The sequence below is a fragment of the Notamacropus eugenii genome, chromosome 2 (genome assembly GCF_028372415.1).
Source record: "Notamacropus eugenii isolate mMacEug1 chromosome 2, mMacEug1.pri_v2, whole genome shotgun sequence".
Taxonomy (NCBI): domain Eukaryota; kingdom Metazoa; phylum Chordata; class Mammalia; order Diprotodontia; family Macropodidae; genus Notamacropus; species Notamacropus eugenii.
Window position 1 is genome coordinate 83,121,869 of NC_092873.1, and position 26,459 is coordinate 83,148,327.

General features: G+C 40.8%; 1 protein-coding gene across 9 annotated transcripts; it reads right to left on the bottom strand.

Moving 5' to 3' along the window:
• Nucleotides 1-24,365, bottom strand: LOC140525803 (uncharacterized). 9 transcript variants are annotated; one of them, XM_072641491.1, is made up of 5 exons: nt 23,957-24,365; nt 23,302-23,372; nt 22,592-22,718; nt 8,812-8,925; nt 1-5,006 (listed from the first exon to the last, which is right to left on the bottom strand). In XM_072641491.1, exons 2-5 carry the CDS (start codon nt 23,332-23,334, stop codon nt 3,811-3,813), a joined length of 1,470 nt encoding a protein of 489 aa, XP_072497592.1. In that variant the 5' UTR covers nt 23,335-23,372; nt 23,957-24,365; the 3' UTR covers nt 1-3,810. The 9 variants fall into 9 exon arrangements, with proteins under 9 accessions (XP_072497592.1, XP_072497590.1, XP_072497591.1 ...); XM_072641489.1 differs by having other exon boundaries at nt 1-5,009; nt 23,957-24,073; XM_072641490.1 differs by having other exon boundaries at nt 8,812-8,928; nt 23,957-24,073.
• Between the last annotated feature and the right edge of the window lie 2,094 nt (nt 24,366-26,459).

The following is a 26,459-nucleotide window of genomic DNA, read 5'->3' on the forward strand; positions in this document are numbered from 1 at the left end:
TCACTTAAAAATTTTATTCAGTCCCAGCAAAGTTAACAAATAAGCCCATCTTAGGTAAGGGAGGGGAAGGGAAATAGTGGCAGAGTTGGGGCAAGACAGACAGGAAAGATTCTCACAGAAAGTTAAGAATCCATTTTCCCTATAAGCTATACACTTCCTCCTACCTCCCCCCCCCCCACTTTCTTTCCACTTATTTTTGGTTAAACCCTCAATTCATAGGAATGGATCACAGGACCTCAATCTGAAATGAACCTGAGAAATCACCCTGCCTAACCTCACTTTAAGAATGAGTAAACTGAATTCCATAGGTTTACCACAAGTGATAAGCATCCAGTTAATGATCTGAATTTTGAATTCAGTGCTCTGATGCAACTTCTCTGGTCTTCCTAGAAGCCTGAAAAAATCATCTATTGCATCCTGTACAATAGTCAGAAGCTCCACCTCCAGTCGTTTATCCCTAGATGCTATCTCTAAACAGTCATCGATGGAGGCCAAGAGGCTGGAGACCAGGGCAATTTTTATAAATAGGCAGTCAGTTCTGAGATGTGATGAATGGAATTCCAGCCGCCAACCCCAATGGCTACCCAGCTAGCAGAACTTCATCATATATTTCCAGTGGAATAAATCTCTCCAATGCCTCCCTCTCCCCTAATCCCTACCTCCAGGAAAAAGTAAGCTTCCTAAAGGAAGGGATTATTATGGTTTTGTCTTTATATCCTAGAATCTAGTAGGGCCATCATTGCACATAGTAGGCACTTTATAAATGTTTACTGAATTTGAAGGTCTTGAGAGTATTTTATTAAAATAAAAATACTTCTAGGAGGGGCAAGAGTTAACCCCTTTATCACCTCAAATTTCATGAGGACAGTAGGCTGACAGCTGGATAAAACTGCAGACTTGGAGGAATGGAACAAGGAGAAGAAAGGGAAAGGCAGCTCCAGGAGGTTGAGGGACAGAAACGGTTTGATGGGAGTATGACAAAAACAAATGGTCTAATTAACATTTTTGCCCAGCCTCTTGGAATCAAAGATTTAGAATAGGAAAAGGCCCTTAGAGGTCAAAAGTACAAGCTTCTCACTTTAGATGAGAAAACTGAGCAGAAAGATTAATTAAAATCTTCCCCATGATCACAGAACTGGTAAATCTATGAGGCCACGTGCAAATCAAGTCTTCCTAAGTCCACTGCTAAATGTATTACAGTACACTGCCTTAAGGCAGTTATTTCAGCTCCACTTTCATTTCATAGTCTCTGCCTCTACCATGTATACCCAGAGGTAACAAGATACAAGTTTGGGCAGTTCCATTACCCTACTTTCAAATAATTTGACCCACTATTCTTTTGGATGCAATAGGACATGGGTCATAGGATGAATGACCCAGCAGATCTGTTGTGGGGTTGGGTACTGTGGAGGTGGGATGAAGTCCTGCTCCTCTCAAACAAGATGGCTCCAGCCAAATGGATAGATCATGTTTCCTTCTGGGCCAGATGCTAGAGAAGCTGCCTTTTCCAGTTATATTCACCAGGTAACAAAATGACTGACATAATGACAATGCATATTGTGCTCAAGATACTCTTAGGCAATATTTCCCTTCTGCCCCAAACAAATCCAAAAATATCGAACTTAGATGAAAACATTTAAGACTTGTAACTTTGAGCATAAATACTTAACGCCAATGTGATCTTGACAAAATTCATCTAAAAATAAAAATGCAACAAAATGCAATTGCATTCATTTGGTCATTCTTAAATTTCTGTGGTACCAAATCTGGGTAGAAATTTTAGCAAGAGAAAGTAATTAGACATTATGAATGATTGTCCCTCTTGGAGGGAAGAGTAGGTGGGTCAGACCTATCCTTCCAAACCAAAGATGATGATAAGTAATATGCAGACCTTTCACCTGACACATAAACATGAAGACTGCCACCTAGTTGCCTTTAGTATGCCCACATCACACACACACACACACACACACACACACACACACACACACACACACATACTTACACATATTCTATAACTTCCATCTTCTGAAAAGCAGATTTCTCAGACGGAGTTTAGAAAATGGTATCCTCCGACCTTGCCTCATCCCCATTCCTCCCCAACTTCCTAGGCTTTAATGTTCCTGGTCCTGACTCTCTACCCTTCCCTTTATGAAGAACAATTCATCTTGATATCTAATCATTCTCTTTCCTACTAAAATTACTCCCTGGGTACCATAGAAATTTTGAAATAATAAAATGAATGCGGCTGCTAGGGAGAAAAAAATTGGATGCTGAGCCATCCTGTTTGACCCAAGTTTCTTGTTTTTGATGTTTATTAATCAAGAAAGTCAATAATGCCAAAATGGGAACGTGGAGAAGGTGTTTTGGAAGAGTCATCAAGAAATCACACAATACAGAACAACCTTTTGGTGGTAAAAGCTAATAGTTTTAAATGAATTTAGTCAATTGCTTTTTTCTCCTGGATCCTCTTTATCAGCCCTCTTATCTTAAGGATCATCCATAATGCCAGGCTGTCAAACTCCTCACAGTTCTTCGGTTTTCACCTCATTTAAAAGATAACTCATAACCAGTTTGGAGGAGAAACAGCTAAAACAACTAGGTTGGAGAGAGGAAGAATGGGCAACAGGGGATGAAAAGCAGATTAATCCCTAACCTCAAGTTAGAGAAAACTTGAAAAAAAAAATCAAATGCCAAATCTCTTCCTTTCCAGCTCTACATTACCTCATCTTTTTACTCTACATTTTATTCTCTTAGTCATTCCCTTTAGATTTCTCCCCTAAAAAGCAATTGAGCAATTCAGCATTTGGATTCTGATCACTGGGGATTCCAGGAAGGGGGAGGGATAACAGAGGTAAGAAGGACAAGTGTCAAGGGCTTTGACCACTGGAAATTAACTAGTATCCCCTTTGCCTAGACTGCTTTGGGAAACTGATTCCCACTAGTGATTTTTCTAAGGCTAGTTGTCCCTCAGGTTTGTAAAGATTTCCCTAGGATGTCCTCAACCTGCTTTGCAAAAACCCAATTCACTCAGAAATTCTTAATGTCTTTTGCAACGAGATGGTACTGCAAGAGTTCGGGGTCCGGAGTCAGGAAGAACTGAGTTCAAATTCAGCTTCAGACATTCACTTGCATGTGGGTCTTTTTTGCCTCAGTTTCCTCAACTATAAAATGAGAACAATAACAGCACCTCCTTCCCACAGTTGTGAGGATCAAATGAGACGCTATTTGTAAAACACTTAGCGCAGCTCCTGGCACATAGCAGGCATTATATAAATTATTCCTTTCCCCTTTTTCCTGCATCCCATCTCTAATTCTCACATAAGCATATGGTATAACATAGATTATCACGGATAAAAAAGACCACTAAAATAATGTGGCAAAAACTCTTGCATTTTATAATGAGGAAAATGAGATCCAACTGGAGGAAATTATTTACCTGAGGTCACATGGCCAGTGTCACAGCCAGACCTTGAACCCAGATCTCCTGATTTCCAGTGGTACTACCATTTTGAAAAACTGTTACAGACTTCCCTCAGGAAATAGTGGGGTATTAAAAATAAGCAAATAACCAATCCCCATTTGGAGTAGGAAGCAGCTCCTGGAAATCCTGCACAACAGAAATGTCAAGAAATCTTTCCCATCTCACTCTCTTACCTGCCCCCCGCAGAAGTCCTCCAACGGAGTCACTGAAGTTAATAGGGTGTAAACTACTTAAGGACAGAGACTATCTTTTTTTCATCTTTGTATCCCTATTATCTGATAGGCAACTACTAAGTATTTGTTGCATTGAAACTGTGGGATAAGAGCTCAAGCTTCTCCCCCTAGCCTAGTAATCCCATTGGAAGCTGCCCCTCTCACAACCCCCTTCTCCATCCCATGAAGTTTCTGGTGGGTGAGAAGATTGGTCCTCTGGCTAAAGCTCTTCCCACACACTTCACAGGAATATGGCTTCTCGCCAGTATGAACTCGGCGGTGGGTAATGAGGTAGGAGCGGCTGCTGAAGCTCTTTTTGCAGTCGCTGCAGCGGTAAGGACGCTCCCCAGTGTGCCCCCGCTGATGAATAATGAGGTGAGAGCTCTGGCTGAAGCTCTTCTCACAGTCTCGGCATTTGTAGGGCTTCTCACCTGTGTGAACTCGTTGGTGGGTGATGAGGTTGGCTCGATGGCTGAAGCACTTGATACAGTGGCTGCATTTGTAGGGCTTCTCCCCTGTGTGGATGCGCTGGTGCTTGATAAGGTCCGGACTGAGGCTGAAGCGTTTGCCACAGTCTCGACACTGGTAGGGTCTCTCACCGGTGTGAACGCGCTGGTGTGTGACCAGTGACGAGCTGCGGCTGAAGCCCCGGCCACAGTTCCCACAGCAGTAAGGCTTCTCACCCGTGTGGGTGCGCTGGTGTGTGACCAGGTCCGAGTTGCGGCTGAAGCACTTGGGGCAATCTGAACATCTGTAGGGCCTCTCACCAGTGTGCGTGCGTTTGTGGCGGGCAAAGTCAGAGCTGTGGCCAAAGCGTTTCCCACACAGTGGGCAGCTAAAAGGCCTCTCACCACTGTGGGTGCACTGGTGGCGGCTGAAGTCAGAGTTCCAGCTGAGCTGCTTGCCACACTGAGGGCACTGATAGGTTCCCTGGTAACAAGAGAAGCTGGAGATGTGGATTAAATCTTTACTGCTGTGAGAGCACTTGTAGGGGTTGGGGATGCCTGAAGATGGCAGGGGAGTGAAGTCCACAGAACAGGGAATCAGTTCCTTGTTGTCTGATGTGCACCAGTAGATAATTTGAGTCTGGGAAGCTACAAAGGCCTTTTTCCCATCCAACAGGGCTCTGGAAGGTTGTCCTTCAAGAGCCCCCATTTCTTCTAAGCCCTTCCAAATCCTGGGAGGAGTCCCTGGCTTGTCCTCTGCTGGGGAAGATGAACTCTCTGTCTGGGCTCCAGAAATGTGTCCTTTGAGGGCCCCCACTTCTTCCAGACCTTTCTGAAACCTGTGAGGAGTCCATGGCTTGTCCCCTGCTGCGGAACACAAACAACAGAGTCAGAAAGCGGAAAATTGTGTGTGAGCTATCTCCCTAATTATGTGATCAGGATCCAGTGAGATGGGGCTTGTAACCTGAAGCCTGCCAGAACTCTCTGGTCTGCAAGTCTTATAGGTCATTATTGGCATATGTTTTAACCCCATTAAAATGTGAATTCCTTGAGGGCAGGGGCCATGCTTTTGAATTTCTTAGTTCTCCCAGTATTTAGCAGTGTCAGAAACACACTAGGCACTTTATAAATATCCTACTCTCAGTTATATTGGGTTAAGTCACTAGAATCCACAATTCTCTTAATTGGAGAGAATCATTCACCCTGCACAAAGCTGTTAGAAAATTGAATAAGGTTCAGAGATTTAGAACTGTAAGGGACCTTAGAGGTCATTAGGTCCAAATCTTTCATTTTATAGATGCAGAAACCAAAAGGGTTAAGGTACTTTCTTTTCTTTTTTTTTTAATGTACTTTCTTTATAGTGCAAAAGAATTTAAACCCATGTCTTCCTGATTTCATGACCAGTGCTCTACAGCTGGAATAACACTATGGAAAAAAAATAAGAGGAGAATTGACCTGTATATTTCTAAACAAAAGATCATCCTAAAGCCATTTCTGTTTGCGTCAGACATTGGAGCTAAAAGGGACTTCAGAGATCACCTGACCTAACTCATCTTACAATTGAGGAAATGATTAATGAGGAAGTGACTTGTCCAAGATAACATAGTTCGGTGGCACAGCAAAGACTCTCAGAGCTGTGATCTTTCCACTGAGCCCGGTGCCTTGAGTGTGTATCACATGATAATTTTGACCTGCTTGACTTCCCAATTCTAATTAAGCTCAAACTTAATTCTTTCAAGGTCTATAGTTCTATGGTTTTAATACTGAACAAGAGTGTGTTTCCAAAGTACCAAACGGCTCATGAGAATAAAAGAAACACTGAGAGTAGGAAGAAGATGCCAGGATGTCACCCAGACTAAGAATAAACATTTGCTAAACATAGTAATGTTTACAATGGATAACTTGGCACCATTAGCTAAACTCTTCACATTATCAAGAGGCTCAATAATGCAGAAAAGGCAAACAAGGAACTTATCCCAAATGTTTCTTCTCTCTGGAGAAGAAATGCCTTTCTCTCTTTGTCTATAAAGTTGGGAATGTGTAACATTCTGGGAATTCACACTCAACAAATTCCTGACAAAAGTAATTGGAAAATTATCTAGTTTATCCATCCAGCCTCTCTCTCCCACTTAGGGATGAATAGAACCTCCTCTGAATCAAATGAAAAATGCAAAGCTAAAAAAGATGGACTTTCTTTCTCTCTAACCTTACTTTCTTTCCTGGCTCATGGCCCCCTTTCGTATATACAAGGAGAGGAGAAAAGAGGGGGCTGGAGGAGTTAAGTGTTTTGTTTTTTTATTTCCAAGATTTTTCCTGGCAGTTTTTGTTGCTACAATGAAAAAGGGAGAAATTATGCCTATTTGATCTAGAAGGAACCCAATTCCACCCTTTAATTTTATGGATGAAGGAACAAATAAAATGTCTCACCCAGAGTCACACAGTGGATGACTCGAGTCACATGGTGGATAAGCCTACCAATCCCCAAAATTCTTAATTTAGTTTCCCTTCTAACACACCAGTCAACCTCCTGAGCACAGGTGGTACTGAAGCCAACAAAGAATTTGATAAGAAAAGCAAGAGAAATTTAAACTTGAACTTGAGACAAGATTTACTATACAGAATCAAATATTCCTTAAGGTGCTCTTATCTTATCTTTCATAGACTCGTAGAATCCCAGCCCTGAATAAAGCTTAGAAACCACTTTCTCGATCTACTTAACTGATAAATGAAGAAAATAAAATTCTGAAACATCATGCAGCTAGTAAGTGGCAAAGCCAGAATCTGTTTTGTTTTTGAGACCGACTTTCCCCATCTTGCTGAGGTTGAAAGTTGAGGGGCTGCTCACAGGTTAATCATATGATTAATTCACCCAGGTAATTGGACCTGTCTGTTTCTGACCTGGGCTCATCCCTCCTTAGGCAACATAATGTCCTATCCTCCAACCCATTGCAAGGACCCACCACACCTGTGCAAAATAATGAGAGCACCCAATGAGCACAGCTCCCTGCAGCTCAGAACTCCCAAGAATAAAAGATCTTCCAGTTCTAGCCTCCCTGGTAGATGGGGTCTCAGATGTACACCATAATGCTCTAATAGCAATTTAAATGGAAAGATCTTTCTCATTCATTAATAGGCCCATGTGACCTGCTTGAGTCACCTGAATGCCTAAGACATATGTGGTAGGAGAAGCTTGCTGAACAAGGGAACAGGAAGTGTGGAACAAAACAGGGAGGAAGTGAGTGAGCATGGTTGGGGCAGAGGAGAGAGGACACAGGCAGGTATGGCAAGGCTCAGGTTCATGAGTGTTTTCTGGGGAGGGTGGGGGAGGAGGCTTGAGAATGACTTTGCCTACTGCAGTGATCATATGTATTAAATTCTTGGTCACCATGACTACTTTCTGGTTCTGAAATTTGGCTTTCTGGTGTCTAAATAAATGTTTTTCTTCTGACTTTTATATGGAGAGTTGTTTATACTTTGTGATTGAGAACTACGCTGGCATATTCATTGTCACCACCAGTGCTGTGAATATTACCTTGACGATACACATGCCCAGCTCAGAGACAGAAATTGAAACAGCCCCTTCAGGCATCCAACCTAGTGCTTTTCCCATAATAGCACTATTTCTCCCACCTACAGCACCTAGGTGGCACAGTGGATAGAGTGGATAGAGGGCTGGATCTTGAATTAGGAAGAATCCAATCTCTCCTTAGACATTAGTCATGTAACCCAGGGCAAGTCATTTAATCTCCGGCTGACTCAGTTTCCTCATCTGTAAAATGAAGATAATCCCACCTACCTGCCAGGGCAAAGGCAAGTAAAAAGAAAATGAGATAATATTTTGTAAAGCATTTTTCAAACCTTAAAGCTATTGTTTATTGGGCTAGCTCTAGATGAAGGCCAATTAAGGTAAATGTCCAAAGATTTTTGAAACCCCCAAATATCTCCATCAGAAATCTGCCTTTGGGACCTCTGTTCCTTTTAATGTGTCTAGGGAATACCATTGTTAAAAAATATTTTAGGTTTCATAACAAAGATGGAAGCATTCTGGAGTCACTATTAAAATGTAACTCAATCCCTTGATGGTAGACTCTGTGCATGAAATTCCTCTTCCCTGTGTTTCTCAGGCTAGATCAATTTATTAAAGCAACTGAATTATCTTTCTTAAAAGGGAGAATATAAAATGTAGGAGAAGTAAGTTTAGTTGGCTGTGGGGAAAAGAAAAACCTAAAGCAACCATGGGACCAAAGATTTAGAGCTTGAAGTTCTTAGAATTCATTAGAACCAACTTATGACAGCAGAGGTATACAAATACATAAAGGTCCCACAGCTAGTAACTGGTCAAGATGAGATTCAAAGCCAGGTTCTCTGAGTCCTCAGATACAGTATTCTTTCCACTACACCAGACTGCTTTCCAGGTAAGATGAGAAGCATTGGACACTGAGACAGATATAACAGACCCATTAACAAAATGGAGCTCAAGGTGTTTCTCTGGCAGGGTGCACTGAACACTATTGCCCCCACATCATAGTTGTGATCAAAGCAAAAATAGATAGGCTCTATAACTAAGGGAGAAATTTATTTTTTTCTCACTTATAACCTTTTCTTCTTGAGCATGAAGCCCCCCCTCGCCTCAAGTTATTTTCTTCCTTTCTGCTACCAATTTCCTCACCTATACAGAAGAATAGGATCCTTCTCCTTTCCAAATATCCCAGGCTGTCAGGCAGCCACGGTTCTTCACCTTGTTCTAGGCATAAGATGAGCTGTGGTTTGGGGATGGGAAATCCTGCTTCAAGAGAAAGAGAGTCAGATCAGGGACCTAGCTCACCATTTAACTCTGCTTTGCCCCACCCTGGACTTTGACCTCAGAAAGCCCAGACTCAGGCATTTTTCCAACCCTTGCTCTCCTCTCTCCATCTAAGATTCTCCACATGCTCCCATGCTTGCTCCCTCCACACACTCAGTTCCCCTTCCCCTTCCAAAACATTTAATAGCTTCTCAGTGCTGACAATTCAAAGCTTTAGCTCATTAGAAAAAGAAGAGAACTTAGACATCTTCTTGTTCATTTTGTGGGTGAGGAAACTGAGGTTTAGGTAGGATCAAGCTGAAACTTCTGAGTCAGGCATTTGAAGCCCTCTGAAATGTACCCCAACCTTACTTTTGCAGGCTTTTCTCCTCTACTTCTCTATCCTAACCTTTCAGCCTAGTAAAATTAGACTACTTACTGTTCTTGCAAAAATGTGGGTAGAGCTTTTCCAATTTAAAGTCTTTGTAGACATTATTCTCCCCACATGACTTCCTCCCTATGCCCTATCTGCTTACCTGAATTCTATATATCCTTCAAGGCTCAGCTCAAGTCCTGTCACATACACAAGGCCTTCTCTAATCATCTCAGTGCACAGAAATCTCTTCTACTAAACAGCTGTAACATTTTGCTGTCTAGACTAGGGGTTTTTAACCTTTTCTTTATCAAGGTCCCCTCTGGCATTCTAGTGGAGCCTAAAGACCTCTTCTCAGAATGATATTTTTAAAAAATAATTGATAATTGGAGGAAATTATAAATTCCTTTTAGATCTTAATGAAAATAATGACATAAATTTCTTTGCCCATCCAAATACATGGACCCTCTAAAACTCATCTAAACCAGGTTAAGAATCCTTATTATCTAGACCAGATTAAGAACCCCTAGTCTAGACCATAAAATGTAGCATAAACTGTCCACTTCCCCAAGACTAAATTCCTTGGAGATCGGGATTACATCTCATGCCACTTCCCCCTTAGCACCTAGTACCTAGCACAGTGTCTTGCAACTAAGAAGTCTTTAATGACTGATGATGGCAGTTGGGATTGTTTGGGACAGGGTCCCAAGCTCTGAGAAGAGTGTCCTAGACTAAGACAACTGTCATATTATCCTATAAACTCCTCCTTTCTGTTTGAAACTCAACACTAGACTAGATGGACTATGAACTTGACCTAGTATAGCACTAAGTCTTATTACTGGCACCCAAAGACATCAACCATTTCAATGTATACTGTGTCCCTAACCCACCACCCTCCCATTCCTCTCATCAGCACTTAGCAACTATTACAAGACTCTGGAAAAAATCTGCAAAAGGAGGAAATATAATTCTGATTTCATTCTCCTTTCTAATCGCAATCCACGAGTGAACCAGTTCAACTCTCTACTGTCCTATAAAGTTCCTTGCTTACACAATGCCAAACCCTAGCCCTGGATTACTCCCACCTACCACCAATTCTATCCTACTCATGTACTGCTGGAGGAATGCTGATGGGGCCACTACCAAAATATGTTATCTGGGCCCTCATTGCAACAAGGCTATCCTAATCCTCATTAATTTATTTTCTATCCCACTGATCACAATAGCTATTTCAATCTTCTCCCCTCAAGTCAAACAAAGGACCCTCTGTCATCACCCTCTCAGCTAAAGACCTCACCTCATATTTCACCAAAGAAACCAGGTGACCCCCACTCCCTCATCTCCCCATCTCCTCATATCATTGACATTTGACCCTCAACATTTTCTCTTTTAGCCTCTGATAAAGAGGTGGCCATTTTTCTTGCCAGTACCAATCCCTCTATATGCCATTCTCTTCCATTTACTTCAACACAATATACCCATTCTCATCTCTCCCGGTCAATCCTTCTCTATCAACCTCCTCCTCTCTCTGTCAATCCTCTCTGTCAATACTTTCCTGTCAGTCTCTCTACTAGTTACTTCTGTGAAAGGAAACATGCCTGAAAACATGCTATCTCCACCATCCTTTTTAAAAAAACCTCACTAGATCATACCATCCCCACTAGGTGACAGTATTGTATTTCTCTTCTCAGCTAAACTCTTCGGGCAAGTCTTCTGCACTGGCTGTTCTCACTTCCTCTGTTCTAACTCATTTAAACCTTCTATAATCTGGTTTCTGACATCATTCAACTGAAACTACTCTTTCTAAAGTCACCAATAATCTCTTAATTTTCAAATCCCATGGATTTTTATCAATTATCATACTTTTTCATAGCATTTGACAAAGTTGACCATCTTCTCCTCAAACAAAATCTCTCCAAGCTCTCATAACACCACTTTATCATGGTTCTCCTCTCCAAATGCTACTCAGTCTCCTTTGCTGGATCTCCATCCATGTCATACCTATTAATTGTCAGTATACCCCAAAGCTCTCTTCTGGAATCCCTATTTTTTCTATCCTTATTCTTATTCTCTCCCTCTGTAATCTCATCAGCTCCCACAGCTCTTATCATCTTTATGATAATTAATAACATGATCCAAGTTCTAAATATTCAGCCTGAGTCTCTCTCCTGATCTCTATACTCTTATCAGCCAACTGGATAGTCAACATTTCAAACTGGCTGCCTTATAGACATCTCAAATTCAACATGTCTAGAACAGGACTCATTATTTTTCCTCCAAAACCTACCCCTTTTCCAAATTTTCTTATTTATATCAATGGCACCTGAACTTCAATTCCTCAGTCTCACTCAGAATACATATCTAATAAGCTGTCAAATATTGTTACTATTTGCACAACTTCCTTCACATACATGGTCTTCATTCCTCTCACACAGCCCCATCATAGTTCAGGTTTTTATCACCTCTCATTTCCTATTGCAAAGGCCTCCCTCATTCACCTGCTTCAAGTTTACTGCAGTATGTCCAAAATGTTTTTCCTACAATGCAAGTCTGTATATGTACCCACGTATACACATACACACATATGTACACACACACACACACACACACACACACACACACACACACACACACTCCAGTGATTCCCTATTTCTTCTAGGATCAAACATAAACTCCTGTTTGCTATTTAAAGTTCTTCATAGCTTGGCCCCTTCCTATCATTTCAGTTGTTGGTTTTTTGTTTTGGTTTGGTTTGGTTTTTTGCACATCACTCCACACTTGTCAGTCCAGCTGTGTTGCTGCTCCTCATACACACATCCATCTCCTTTCCTTATGCATGTTCAATGGATATCCTTCATGTCTGGAATGTTTTTCTTCCCCACCTCCATCTCTTAAAATCCTTAGTTTCCTTTAAAACAGATCCATATTACCTTCCTCAAGAAGCCCATTCTGGTCTTCCCCCCACCTCAGTGCCTTCCCCCTAATATTACCTTGCATCTGCTTTGTGGTTATATTGCTTATACCTTTATATGTGAATGCCCCCTCACCTCGTTAGAATGTAAGTTCCCTGAAGATATAGACTATTTCAATTTTTTCCCTTGTATCGCCAGAACTTAGCACAATGCCTGGCATGTCACACTTAAAAAAGACTGGTTGATTGAATGCCCCTGGATGACTTAGGGGGTAGTGAGGATGAATCTTAAAAACACAGACTCTTGGATCTAGAAAGGTCATCTAGTCAAACCCATACATAAATCATTCATAGTGCCCACTACATCTCAAAATCTGTCATGTACTTGAACAGTTTTGTTGACAAAAAATATTCAGAGCTTCTAAAGATAGTTCAATCTGCTTCGGTCAACTTAGAGAGAGGGAACTTCCTTATCCTGAGCTAAACTCTGCCCCCCTGAAAGTTCTCTCCTGTAAGCTTTGTTCTGCTTTCTAGGAACAATAACATGTCTAACCCCTCTTCCCTATGACAAGCTCCAAAATATTTGAAGACAGCTATTCTGTGCCCCTTAAGACTTCTCATCCCCAGTTTCTTTCACTTAATCTCATATAGATTTATTTGGTATCCCCTCAGTTTTGTGTTGGCCCTCATCTGAAGCAGCTTTAACAAATATGTTCCTTAAGGACTGGACATGATATTCCATAAATAGACTAACCAGGACTATTATCACTCCAAATGTGAATAGTCAGTTGTTCTGGAGTAAGAAAGACCTCAGTTCAAATCCAGACACTGACAATGGCTAGTTACATGATTGGAAATAAAGTAGATGCAATCATAGTCATTTACCAAAGTTCTTATGAAGATAAATGAGATAATATTTGTGAAGTGCTTTGCAAACCTTCAAGCATTATGTAAATGTTTGCTATTGCTATAAATTAATGCAGGGAGTCAACCAATAAGCATTGATTGATTATTATTCTACTTGCCAAATACTACAGTAAGCACTGGAGATACAAAGAAGAGCATATACGTTCTTTTCTTTTTTCCCCAATTATCTTTGGAAGTAGACCCAGTAGTAGAATCACTGAGTTAAAGGGTATATAGACAGTTTAATAACTCTTTGGGCATAATTCCATATTATTCTTCAGAATGGTTGGATCAGTTCACAATTCCATCAACAATGAATTAGTGTCCCAATATTTCCATATCCCCTACATTTGTCACTTTCCTCTTCAATCATTTTAGCCAATCTGATAGGTGTAAAATGATATCTCAAGGTTGTTTTAATTTGCATTTCTCTAATCAACAACTATTTAGAGCATATTTTCATATGACTATAAATTAGTTTGATTTTTTCATTGGAAAACTGGCTGTCCACATCCTTTGACCACTTATCAATTGGGGAATGACTCATATGCTTATAGATTTGACAAGTTTTTTATATATTTGAGAATATATTATTATCTGAGAATAATACTATCTGAGAAACTGCCTATACTTTTTTTCTCAATTGTGGTGGCAAAGAAGTGGAAATTGCAGGGATACCCATCAACTGAGGAATGGCTAAACAAGTTATGGTATGTGATCATGAAGGAATACTACTGTGCTATAAGAAATGATGAACTCATTAATTGTACAAAACCATGTCAGACTTGCATGAATCAATGAAGAACTAAATGAGCAGAATCAAGAGAACAATGTATATAGTAACAACAATATTGTTTTAAAAACAGATTTAAGTGACTAAGTCATTTTGACTATTATAAGTACCCAAATCAACTACAAAAGACGCCTGAAGGAATAAATTATCTGCATCCAGAAAAAGAACTGATAAATAGATGTAATAGTAGCCATCTTTTGGGCAGAAAGGAGGGAGAGGGGAAGGAAAAAAGGGAAAAAAAGAAAGTTACATGATAACTTTATTATATATTTAAAAGGAATAGCAAGTTGTACATAACAGATTGCAGTTTCATGTGCAATCGTCTTTTTTTTATTCTACTGTTATGGAAATGCTCATGTTACTTCATCAATTAAAATAAAATGAAGTCTCTCATACACTCACACACATACATACACAGAAAACAAAGAAGGGCAAAAATTGTCCCTGCTCTCAGTTAACTCACATTCTAATTGGAGAAATGCTCATGAAGATAACTAGATACATACAGAATAATATAGAATAAATAGAAGGTAATCAGAGTGGAAGGCACTAGCCACTGAGGAAACAGAGAAAGGTTTCATGTAGATAATGGGATTTGAGTTGAATGAAAATGAGAAGGGAAGCATTCCAGCCATGAAGAAGAGCCAGGGCAGGGAGAAAGAGGGTCATGTTTAAGGATGAAAAAGTAAACCAGTGTGACTGGGTTACAGAGTTCATGAAGAATAAAGTATAAGAAGAAAGGAAAAGAACAGGTTTTAAAGAGCTCTAAATGCAAAAATGCAGGACTTTATATTTGATCCAGAAGGTCAGTAGAGAGTCATTGCAGTTTACTGATGAAGAGGCAGAAGAGGGATAACATGGACATGGACATGATATGGACAGACCTATGCTTCAAGAGAAGTCATTTTGGCAGCTGAGTGAAAGATGGATTGAAGTTGGGAAGACTCGACGCAGAGTGACCAATTAGCAAAACTTGATCGATGATGAAACTGGCCTTTGAAAGGGCCAAGCTATATATCTTAATCAAGTTAAATGAGATTATGGAGAAAAGAGAAGGAAAGAGGAACTATGGTATAGTAGAAAGAATCCTGAGTCTGCTATCAGAAGACATAGATTCTAGTTCAATCTCTGCAACTTACTGGCTCGTGCAGACATGGGCTAATCGTTTAACCTCTCTGAACCACAGTTTCCCCTTCTATGAAATTGGATAATATTTCCATGACCTCACATTATTATAAGAAGAAATCAATAAGAGTGAGTCATTATTAAATGGTTGAGGGAGGAGAATGGAGAAAGAAATGGAAGAGGGTGGAGAGGAGAAATAAGAGAGTGAGACAATGAGATAAAAGACATGTCAAGATATTAAGAGACACTCTGTTTTCCACATCTAAGGCCCAGCAAGCAAGCTGTGCCTTGAGCTTGGTGTAACAACAATCCTTTGTGTTCACCCTCTGGATGATCTCAGTCACAGTTAAATCCCAGAATTGTTTCTGGTTGTGAAGCCAAACTTGTCACATTGTTGGTGTTACCCTTCATTGTCAGGGCTACAACGCATTGCTTATAAGTATTGATTTCTACCTACACTAAAGTGCCCCGCAACCAGGGTCAGGGCTCCAGCACATGTATCCTTGCTTGTAAGCCATTTCCCTCACTTTGAAATTAAACTTCTGTTTGATTCCTGACTCTCCTGTCTCTAGTTTGCTTTGTTCAGCTCTAGTCACCCACAGATTAAGAGGCCAGTTTCATCCAATTGACAGGAATTGGGTGTCAAAAATGGTATTGTACATGGAAGTAGATGAAATTGGATGCTCCAGTACCAGTTGGAATGGACAAGGTGCAACCAGAGATTTTTTTTCTCCTGTGTCCAACATACTCCTCCCTCCTCGTCTAGAGAGACCTCTGCCCTTCTCCCTACACCAGTCCTCCAAGTTCCAGCCTTGGCTGAGCTCAACATTCTTTGTGAGGAAAACTCCAGGGCCCCTCCCTTGGGCCTGTTCATCTGGATAACTCTGGTAAGGATATCCTTTCTTAACTGCAGACCTCTGTTTATTGGCATCTGTGTATGCCTCTGTAAAAGTGTAACTGCATGCCTAAAGTTAAAAACTGCACACTTCGATAACCTATGTGCCTCTGTATGAACTGTGACTGCACGTTTTGTTAGAATTCTCTGTGTCTGTATCTGTCTTGTTGTTTTGTCTGTGTTTGTGTCTTTGGAAAATGGAAAATGTCTGTGTTGTGTTTGTGTTGTGAGCTAGACTCTGTTACCTTGAAGGATTTAAAACGCAGTCAGTCAGAAAAGCTTCTAAGGGCTTCAGCCAGAGAGTTAGAACACTGGGAAAGATTAATGAACTTTCATAGTTGAAGTAATTGTCCCATAAGCAGGACTAACTCTCACTTTAGTCTTTCCACAGGAGATTAGGTTATAACAGAAAAAGAAAAACTTGTAAGATACTTTTTTTTCCTTTCATTTCTACTTTGGCTATGTTGGAATTACAGAAGGAAAGTCAGATAATCAAAGTTGGAGAACTGCTAAAATCTATCAAGATTAAGGGGTTTGGAAATTAGCCATTTTAAGACTGCAGGACAGAACTCCTGAGACTTTGAAGTAATTCCAGGAATTCACTCCCTTCCACAATATTTTAGTAAGTTTGGGGTTACCACTTTGCAGAATTTGTTTTAAGGAAAAATAAGGATTAAACTTTATAAAAGTTTTGAAAATAAATGGGAAGATTAATAGCCACATTGTTCCAGGGCAATGAAAGAAGGCAGCTAGTTTAGAAGGAGTCTCATAGTGGAAAAAGGAAAAAAAAATAGGCAAATGGTTTGCACCTTGTAACAATCTCTTTTTAACCCATCCTTGACATTTCTGACCATGAAAAGAGAAAAGATTTAAACCAGCTATCTCCTGTGACACCCCCAGTTCAAGAGACCCTTTTTCTGTTAATTCCTCTCATTCCAGATCAGATTCCCAAATACAGGTCTTGAAAGAAAATGCTGGAAAAATGTAGGAAAATTTGAATTATGTTCTGCCCCTCTAGGTGCACAGCTCATTGCCCAGGGCCCACCAGTAGAGTTGGGGGGAGGGCAGCAGCTACAGCAAGGCCCCCCACTGGCAGAGGTCCCAATGGCCCTATGCTCCTGAGTAGCCCAAAGCCAGCCCCTCTAGGCAAGCCTGGGGGCATCACTCAGATGCAGTATATCCTGCCCACCCTGCCCCAGTAGCTGTAAGTGGACTCAGCAGTGCCTGGCCCCAAAGCTGCAGCTCTCTGGGGGTCAGATCCCAAGGCCAGAATCCACTTTTCCCTGCCACCAGGTACTATGACCAATGGGAAGGTTCTGGTACAAGCCACCCCACCCCCTGGGACTCCCATTCCTCAGCCAGTGCCCTATGCCACATACCCTAAAACCCAGTCAGTGTGTCCAGTATAGGCCCAGTCCTTGGCAGGCCCTGGCCAAATTCTGTCTGGGAAAGCCCTGGTGCCCCTGGAAGCACCTAGCATGGCAGGACAAGGTAGCGGGGCCAGAGAGCCTCTGTCCTTGGTGAGCCCACCATTCTCTTTTCTAGCTGCAGGGACTTATTAGTTGTGTAATCTAAGTCAAGTTATTTTATCTCTTTTTGCCCCTGTTTCCTGATCTGTGAAGAGAAAAATGATAATGGTACCCACATCCCAAGACTATTGTGAGATCAAAATGATATAATGATTGTAGAGTGCTTAACACAGTGACTGGCATAGGCTAAACACTACATTATATCTTTACTTGAATGTAGTTGTTCCACACCCAATAACTGTAAAGTGACTTTAAAATCTAATGGTAATAAGATTAATGATTTTTATATGTGATAATTTGCAAATGCAATTGAAGTCATCTGAAGTTTATTGCTTGCGTTACTATTTCATTTCTAAATTATGTTATAAAATTTGAGAGATCATTGTCTAACAGAAATGCTATCAGAACTTTTTAAACAAATTTTTAATCTGGATGTTGTTACATATGAATTGGGCTTTTAAAAGAATGTGATAAAAAAATGGATGTTTGAAAACTGTTAAATATTTAATAAGGTATATTTTGTTATAAAGCAGATAATAATAATATATAATAACAAATTTTCCATTTGAAAATTTTGGCTATTATGAAAGTGTATAGGGTGGTTTAAAGATGTAGTTTCAACATATTAATGATGAGCCAACTCTAAGGTATTTGCTGTATACCTTAGCCCCAGAATATGAGTAGTTTTCATTTAAAAGTAAAGGATAAATGAAATGTTAACTGTTAGGGAAACATCAGGAAAGATTTTCAAGCCCTACATTGTGGTTCATATAATTTTGCTACATGATGCAAAAATTCTTCAGGTTGTAATTTACTTTTGTTTTGAGTATTGATTGTGTAAAAAGTTGTCTGAATTGTCATGAAGCCAATAGTAGAAAATGTCATGTGCTACAGTCTGGGAACTGCTGATGGTGGATTTCTGTGTCTGGGAAGAGATTTGGGGACAACCTGGGCACAGCCTATATAGGATCTTCCTGATCCTATTTCCCCATTGTGCTATTTCTTTTCTGAAATGGAAAATTTCCCATGTGGTTAAATTCTGAGTCTTGCTTTTAACACACTGTGACTACATGATTGTCTGTCACATATGACTCATGCCCAGAATCAAACTGAGCTAAGGGAGTTTTTCCCTCTGTTACAATAAATGACATTGTTATACATATATCTTTCTTTTTCCTTTTATATAAAATTTCTATACTCAAGAAGTTATGTAAGTACAATACTAAATCTACGAAATAAAAGCTTGATAATGAAACATCTCTGAGTTATTATAACAGGATGCAAGTATGAATATCTTACAATTTTAACCTATATTTGTAGTCAAATTATAGTACAGGGATGATATGATTAGACAAAGTAATAAGACAAAATATGTAATGTGAAAGTTTTCTTTGGATTAAGGATTTTACATATAAAACTGCATAATGGTAAAGAAAGTGAAATTATTTTCCCATTTTTGTAGTATCTGTCTGATAATTTTAAAAGACAGAAGAACAGGCCATAAATGAGCTTCCTAAGAAAAAAAGTACTAGGACTGGATAGATTTAGAAGTTAATTCTATCAAACATTTAAAGATCAACTAATTCCAATATTAAATAAATTGTTTAGAATAATAGGCAAAGAAAGGATCCTACCAACTTCTTTTATGAAACAGATATAATACTGATACATAAAACCAAAAAGAATAAATGAATATGGGTGCAAAAATCCTAAATAAAATACTAACTAAAAGATTATGATACCATATCTTTGTAAAGATTATACATTATGATCAAGTGGGATTTATACCAGGAATGCAGGGATGGTTTAATATATGGAAAATTATTAACATTACTGATTATATTAATAATAAAAAATCACATTACATCAATAGATGCAAAAAAGCTTTTGATAAAGTATAACACTCATTTCTATTAAAAATTTTAAAATATAGATATAAATTGGTTTTTCCTTAAATTGATAAAAAGTATGTTTATCTAAAACCATCAGCAAGCATTACTTGTAATGGGGATATGCTAGAAACCTCACCAATATTATTCAGTATTGTTTTGGAAATCCTAGTAATAGAAATAAGAGAAGAAAAAGAAGTGGAATAAAATAGGGAATGAGATAATAAAATTATCTTTTTGCAGACAATATGATGATATACTTGGAAAAAGACACCTAAAAGATTAGTTAAAACGATTAATAATTTTAGATATATCACAAACAAAACCCTGCAAGAAGAGAAAGTAAGAGTTACTCCATTTAAAATAACTCTAGACAGTATAAAACACCTGAAAATATCTCTGCCCAAATAAGTCCAGGAACTATAGATGATTTAAATAACTGGAGAAATACAAATTATTCATGGATGGGTAGGGCCAATATGATAAAAATGGAGAACAAAAAGTCAAGAGTATCAAAGGAACTAAAAAAATGAAAAAAAGGTTTAGCATTATCAGATCTTAAACTATATTATAAGACAGTAATTATCAAAAACTATCCAGTGGTGGCTAAGAAATAGAAAAGTAGCTCATAATTTTTTTAAAAAAAGATTTTTATATCAGGTACAGGATTGAGGTAAGAATAACAAATGGGATACAAACTGAAATTTTCTGAAGTTTCAAGATTGAAGAACCAAATTCAAGTGATTGTACTAAATTATATTAAGTCAAACTATCTAGGAACCTCTAGATCTGGAACCAGAAAAGCAGAGCCCCTTTTACAGCTGTCCTGAGAACAAGCATATTGTCCAAGAAAAGATATCTAGGGATCAGATGACTGCATGAGACATCTGGGACTCAGAATGTGCCAGTTAAATGGATATTGAGAATGGGTCACTAAAATACAAGGAGACATGTAAATCTGCCTTCTCAAAGCTAGTCTCTAAGCAGTTTGGTTTGTACTTGACTTAATGTAATTATGGGAATTGTGAGGAAAACCTTCTTGCATTGTTTGAACCTAGCCCTGTGTGGCTGGAAAACTGGATCATTTCTATGTAGTTGTCTAGAGATTCTTAACTAAGGACCTATGTTGTACTAACCAGAAGCTCGATCCAAAGATTAATGCAAGGAGTTTTCTTATCTGAAAACTGGCCCTATACTGATCAGTCCTTGTTTCTAAGGGTCCCTACCAGGTCCTTCTGACTATTTCCATAGCTGCCAAACTTGTGGGTGTGCACTCTGGATCATCTGAAGAAATTCCCTGTTCCTGAGCAGATGGAAGAACCCTCCAAGGACATCAAGATTCATCTAGTGTGGACCCAGATGTAGCCAATACTCAGATGAGACAGCTGTCCCAAGATTCTGGATGAGGACTGAGTATACTGTCCTAGTTTTTTTTTCCTCTTGCCTTTTATTATTTGTCCAACCACCAAGGTCCTAATTTAAGTGTGTGTTGGTATTTTCTTCCTCTACATTCTTCTCCCCTCCAACCCTTTTCTGTTTGTAAGCAGACAATGGCTAGCAATGATATCTGGGACATAGTTCCCCAAAATGTCCCCCTCAAGGAATGGACATCCTGGGCAAAGTCTCTTCCTGGTTCAACTGGCCTCTCTTGGCATCTTAGCTCATACCTGCCTCTCCTTTGTTAGTCAGAGGGAAAAAAGGTTCTTTCAGACGCCCTCCCTTTAGACAAAAGGGAGAAATGTCAAGATATTAGGAGACTCCCTGTTCTTCAGAGCTAAGGCCCAGCAAGCAAGCTGTGCCCTGAGCTTGGCATGATAACAACCCTTTGTGCTCACCCTCTGGATAATCTCAGCCACAGCGAAATGCCAAAATTGTTTCTGGTCATGAACACCTGCTGTGAATCAAACTTGTCACATTGTTACTGTTACCCTTCATGGTCAGGATCACAGCTCATGGTATAGCCATTGTTATAAATATTGAGACATCCCCACACCAAAGGGAGGGAGGGGCCACCACTAGAGGCAGGGCTCCAGCATGTGAGTCCTTGCTTGCAAGCCTTTTCCTTCACTTTGAAATTAAATTTCTGTTTGATTCCTGACTCACCTGTCTCTAGCCTATTTTGTTCAATTCTTGCCATTCAAGGGTTCAGTCCTGTTGACAGAGAAGAGTTAATAATAAAAGAATCCCCAACTCTCCTTGACTTCATAAATAGTTAATTAATGATGATACAGGAGTAACCTTGGACAAGTCACTTAAATCCTCTGAATCTCAGTTTTCTCATCTATATGTAATCACAAGGCCAAAAATTTTGAGCTTGAAAGGTCCTTAGAAACCATCTAGTACAACCCAATCATTTGACAAATGAGAAAAACAAAGCCTAGAGTAATTAAATTACTTGACTGGGGTAGCTGCAAAGGCTGTGACAAAGTCAGGATTTGAACACAAGTTCTCTGACTCCAAATTAAACATTTTTTTTCCCACTATGCCAATCCCTTCCTTTATACCAACTGATCAGGAGAGTGACCTGTACAATTTTACTTTTGTCTTTATATATCCAGTGCAAAGCACAGTGCCTGGCACATAAGAAGGGCTAAAGAAATGCTTGTAGAATTGAATTGATCCTTTGAGATTTTGACTTTATCTCCCCACTTAACCCCTACTGGTAAAGTGAGGGAACTGAATGGGGAATCTCTGATCTCCCTTCATGCAGTAAAACCCATGGTCAGAATTTGCTTCTGGGTAAACAGACTTGGGATGGGTCAGGCTTCTAAGGACAGAGTTGAAGGGAGAAGAGAAGAGAGAGAAAGAAAGAAAGTGAAAGGAGAAAAAAGGAAAGGGAAATGGAGAAGGAGGGAGAAGGGAGAGGGGAAAGGGAAGGGCTTAGATCAGGAGAATCAAGAAGGTCGCTGTTGCTGAAGAGCCAGTCCTTTAGTGTCATCCAGCTAAGCCTCTCTGAATATCAGACAAATTATAAAACTTAGCTGCTTAAACAAGGGTTTTAGATGCCTACGGAAAGAGACATGAGACTAATATTGACTTCAATGGGCTTAAACATATCCATGTAAACAATAATTTTTTTTTAAAGTCGCTGAAACAGTATATTATCTACAGTTCTTTACTACAGCTAAACCCAGTCCAATTATCCGTTGACCTGGGAGAAAAATATCAGGGAGCAAGATGCCTCTAGGAAGTTACTGAAGGAGGATTAGAATTTCTAGGACATGGCAGGAGAAATGAGACCTCACCCACAGATGCCAGGTTCCTGTAGTTTTCCCACATAACATCCTTGTAGAGTGCTCTCTGAGCACAGTCCAGGTGCCTCCATTCCTCCTGGGAGAAAATGACTGCCACATCCTCAAAGGTGAGCAGCCCCTGAAACAGTCAAGAGAGGAAAAGATAGGGATGGGAGGCAAGGAGGAGGATAGAGTGACTCACACAAGGGGAATGACCATGAGAGACAGACCAAAAGGGGGAGGGGCAGAAATAAACAATGAGATGGGGAGGAAAGAGCATAAAGACAGACACACAGATGAAGGAGAAGATCCACATATTTAACTTATTTGCCTTAATCCACCACAGGGAGCTGTACTTTGCACACAAGGTGTATTTAAGGAACGAATGTATGAATCCCCACTGGATGCCCAAGAAATATTCCCCTCACTTAATCCTAAGATTCTGGGCCATGTGGGTCTGGGCTTGAGAAGCTGTGAAGGAGAGTGAGGTGAGAAAGAGGAAAGAGAATTCCTCCTCAAACACACATACAGACAGACACACACACATACACACACACAGACACATACACACACATGCGCATGCGCACACACACACACACAATCAATCATCTCCCACCACCACCAACCTCCCATCCATCCCACCCCACCCAGGATGGAATTAAGGAGTGTGGGGGTGGGGGCAAAGGAAAGTAAGAGGAAGAAGTGAGGGGTTCACATCTCACCTGAGCCCCATTTGGAGGGAATCTGGATACCATGGCTGTTTGTTGGGAATGGAGCTGAGATGAAGGTCAAGCTGGGGGGAGGAGACTGAGCCATCAGAGAGGACTCCCCACCCTCCTCCACACCCCCAGGAGCCCAAGGAAACCCCTCCCACTTACATAGATTCCCAAATGCCCACCCATGTCCCCTCCAAAGTTTTATCAGCCCATACGCCTTCATTCCCTGCTGTTCTCCCCCCAAGTTCCAACCTTCTCTTTGAAGCACCCCCTTTTCAGCATTCCTCCCCATTGCACTCCCAGAGGACAAAAATCTTTGAAAATGCCCCCTGGCCCTTCTCCTTTGAGCCCCGTCCCCACTTCAGCCCACAGGGAGATGGAAATCAGTGGGATGAGGGTGGGCCAGACAAAAGGAGAAATGTTTGAATGAAGCTGGAGTACTGGGTGGGGGGAGAAAGGCGAAGGCTGGAGAGGCACAGTAGGGTAAGCAGTCAGATCTGCAGGGGAACCTGAGCTGTCCCGCAGCCCAGGTCTGGTCCAGATATGGGGGAATAGTGAGTTCTTCCTTCATTCCTCGTCCCCTCCCCTCCCTTTCCTACTTTCTTGTACCCCATTCCCTCCCCGTGCCCTTCCTCATCAGCTGGACTCCCTCTCCTCTCACCTTTTCTGGACAGGGCTTGTCCTCTGGCTGCCCGCAGGCAGGGAGGGAGGCAAGGAGCCACGAGGAGGAGGGCACAGCGGGGCCAGAGGCCTTGCAGGCCAAGCCCAAGCTGAGGGTCTGAAAGGAACCAGGGAAGGGGGCACAGGAAAGAAGGCAGCTAAGAGACAAAGGCACCAGCCGGGCCCGGGAATCAGGAGGGCAGGGATGCGTGTCGGGGTCTGGCGAGTCCGCGAGCTGCAGCGACTCTCTAGGGCGCCCAGATGGATCTCGCTGCCCTTAACTCCTCCGCGTCAGGCCAGCAGGAAGCGGGGAGGAGCCAAGGTTGGCGGGGAGGGGGATTCCGAGGACGAGGGGAGCGAGGCAGAGGCGAGGAGCTGGGGCAGTGGAGGAGTAAGGAGAGAGGGAAGGAAACCTGGAAGAGGAGTTGGGGGAGCTGCGGTCCTGAATGAGCCGGAGGGGTTGGAGAAGGAAAGGGAGGGGCTGACCTGGCCTCCACGTGCTTTGGGAACAACCTGGAGGGGTGAAGTTGGTTGTCCTTCCTTCTGGAAGACCAAAAGGGCATCACCACGTTAGAATCAACTTACAGTGTATGTGTTTGTGGCTAATCAGACCAATATGAGCCCAGGATGCTGCAACGCAGATTGACCACTAATGTCCATGTCAACATCTGGGGTGGATTCTCTAAATCTGCATATGTCATTTTAATGTTGAACTACTTCAATTGTATTTTGCTCATAGATCAACAAACAGCACCTTCTTTGATGCAGGCACGCTATGCCTTCTTGTGCTAGTGTCTCCCCTGTCACACTATCTATTCCAATGTTCTAAAGAGACACTTTGTATTGCTTCTTCTGAGCTCTATGTGGGTATTTTCCTTTTGTGAGTTCTCCATAAAACTATCTTTTAAGTTACAGTACATTTAGTATTCTAACCAGGTAACCAGCCCTATAAGTTAGTGATTATCCCACCCCCAACAACCTGATGAGGCTAATGGATATCTGTCTTTGTTTGGAGCCATAAAAAGGGTTCAGCCTCATGGAATAAGCGCATGCCCACAGGTACCTGAAAGAGCACAGGTAACTCATAGTGATTAACAAATCAAATCTAAGGAGAATTCATTCTCGTAGGAAGAACCATCCCTACACATGGGGTCCTCTCAGGCACAGGCATTCCTCTTCATCTTCTCCCTTTCATCTTTCTCTTTCCAGAGTGCAGCAAGGCAAAGTATTCTCCTTTCTCCCTCTAATCACAGGAGCAGTTGATGGGTCTTGGGAGAAGCACATGGCAGAGAGAGATATAATTGCACGTTGTCTTAGAGAGTATTTTACAGATAATGTTCCTTAACAATATTCCCCTGTGGAGAGCAGAGGAGATTTCTAATTCATTAGACAGGGTAGCCCCAGAATCTTTTAACCAGAAAAGCGAAATCCTGGTCAGCACTAAAATTTCAGATTTGCCTTGTGGGTAACCCTAAATTTTAGAGTTCCCAAGTTCAAGTTTGGGAATCCAGACTTCTAGAAAGAAGAATAAATGCCATGATGCAGTTTCTTCTTTGGAGAAAGAAGAGGATGACCCACCTAGTTCCTATGCAATGTCCTACTTGGTAAGGAAAGTCAGTGAATCACTCAGATAGTGCAGGTCCTGTGGAAAGGGGATTGATTGTTCAGCAGCCTCCACAGTAAGTTCACCTTCCATGGAGAAAGTAAACCGCAGCATGTTTCAGCAAATCTCAGAGCATAAGACTTGGTAGAAAAAAGGTGCTCAGCAGAATGTTGAAGGAAGTTCCTTCTAGGAGTCATTGATGGACTATTTTAATGCTTTAAGTGTTTTCTGTATCTGTTTCTGGGTACCCATGAGTCCCTGAATGAACAAAATACTCATATTTTCATGTTCTTATTGGGTGCCAAACTCTTTGCTAAGACCTGAGGGCACAAATGCAAAAACGAGACTTTCCCTATCCCAAAGGAAGGGAAAGGGGACAAACATTTATTAAGGGCCTACTATATTGTGCTAAAGGCATTGTGCTAAAGTTTTTGTTTTGTTTTTTTACAAATATAATCTCACTTGTTCCTCACAACATCCCTGATTTACAGTTGAAGAAAATGAGGCAAATAGAGGTTAAGTGATTTGTCCAGGGTCAAATAGCTAGTTGAGTATCTAAGGCCATATTTGAACTCTGGTTTTCTTGACTCATGGCCCACCTTTCTATCAGTTATCCTGTTAGAGAGAGACAACATATACCTGAGAATGGTGATCAAAGACCTAGGACATTACAGGCATGATGACTAGAACAGTGCAATTCATTGATAGTAATGATGATAATAGCTCACATTTATAGAATGTCTTATAGTTTACAATTTACACGCATTTATTTTTTAATTAAACAAATGATCTTATTATACACATTTACATTTGTATTAATTTACATCGATTTCTATCATGTATGCAAGGTAACTTTAATCACAGAATGTTAGAGCCGAAAGGGACTGAATTATCTTGTCCA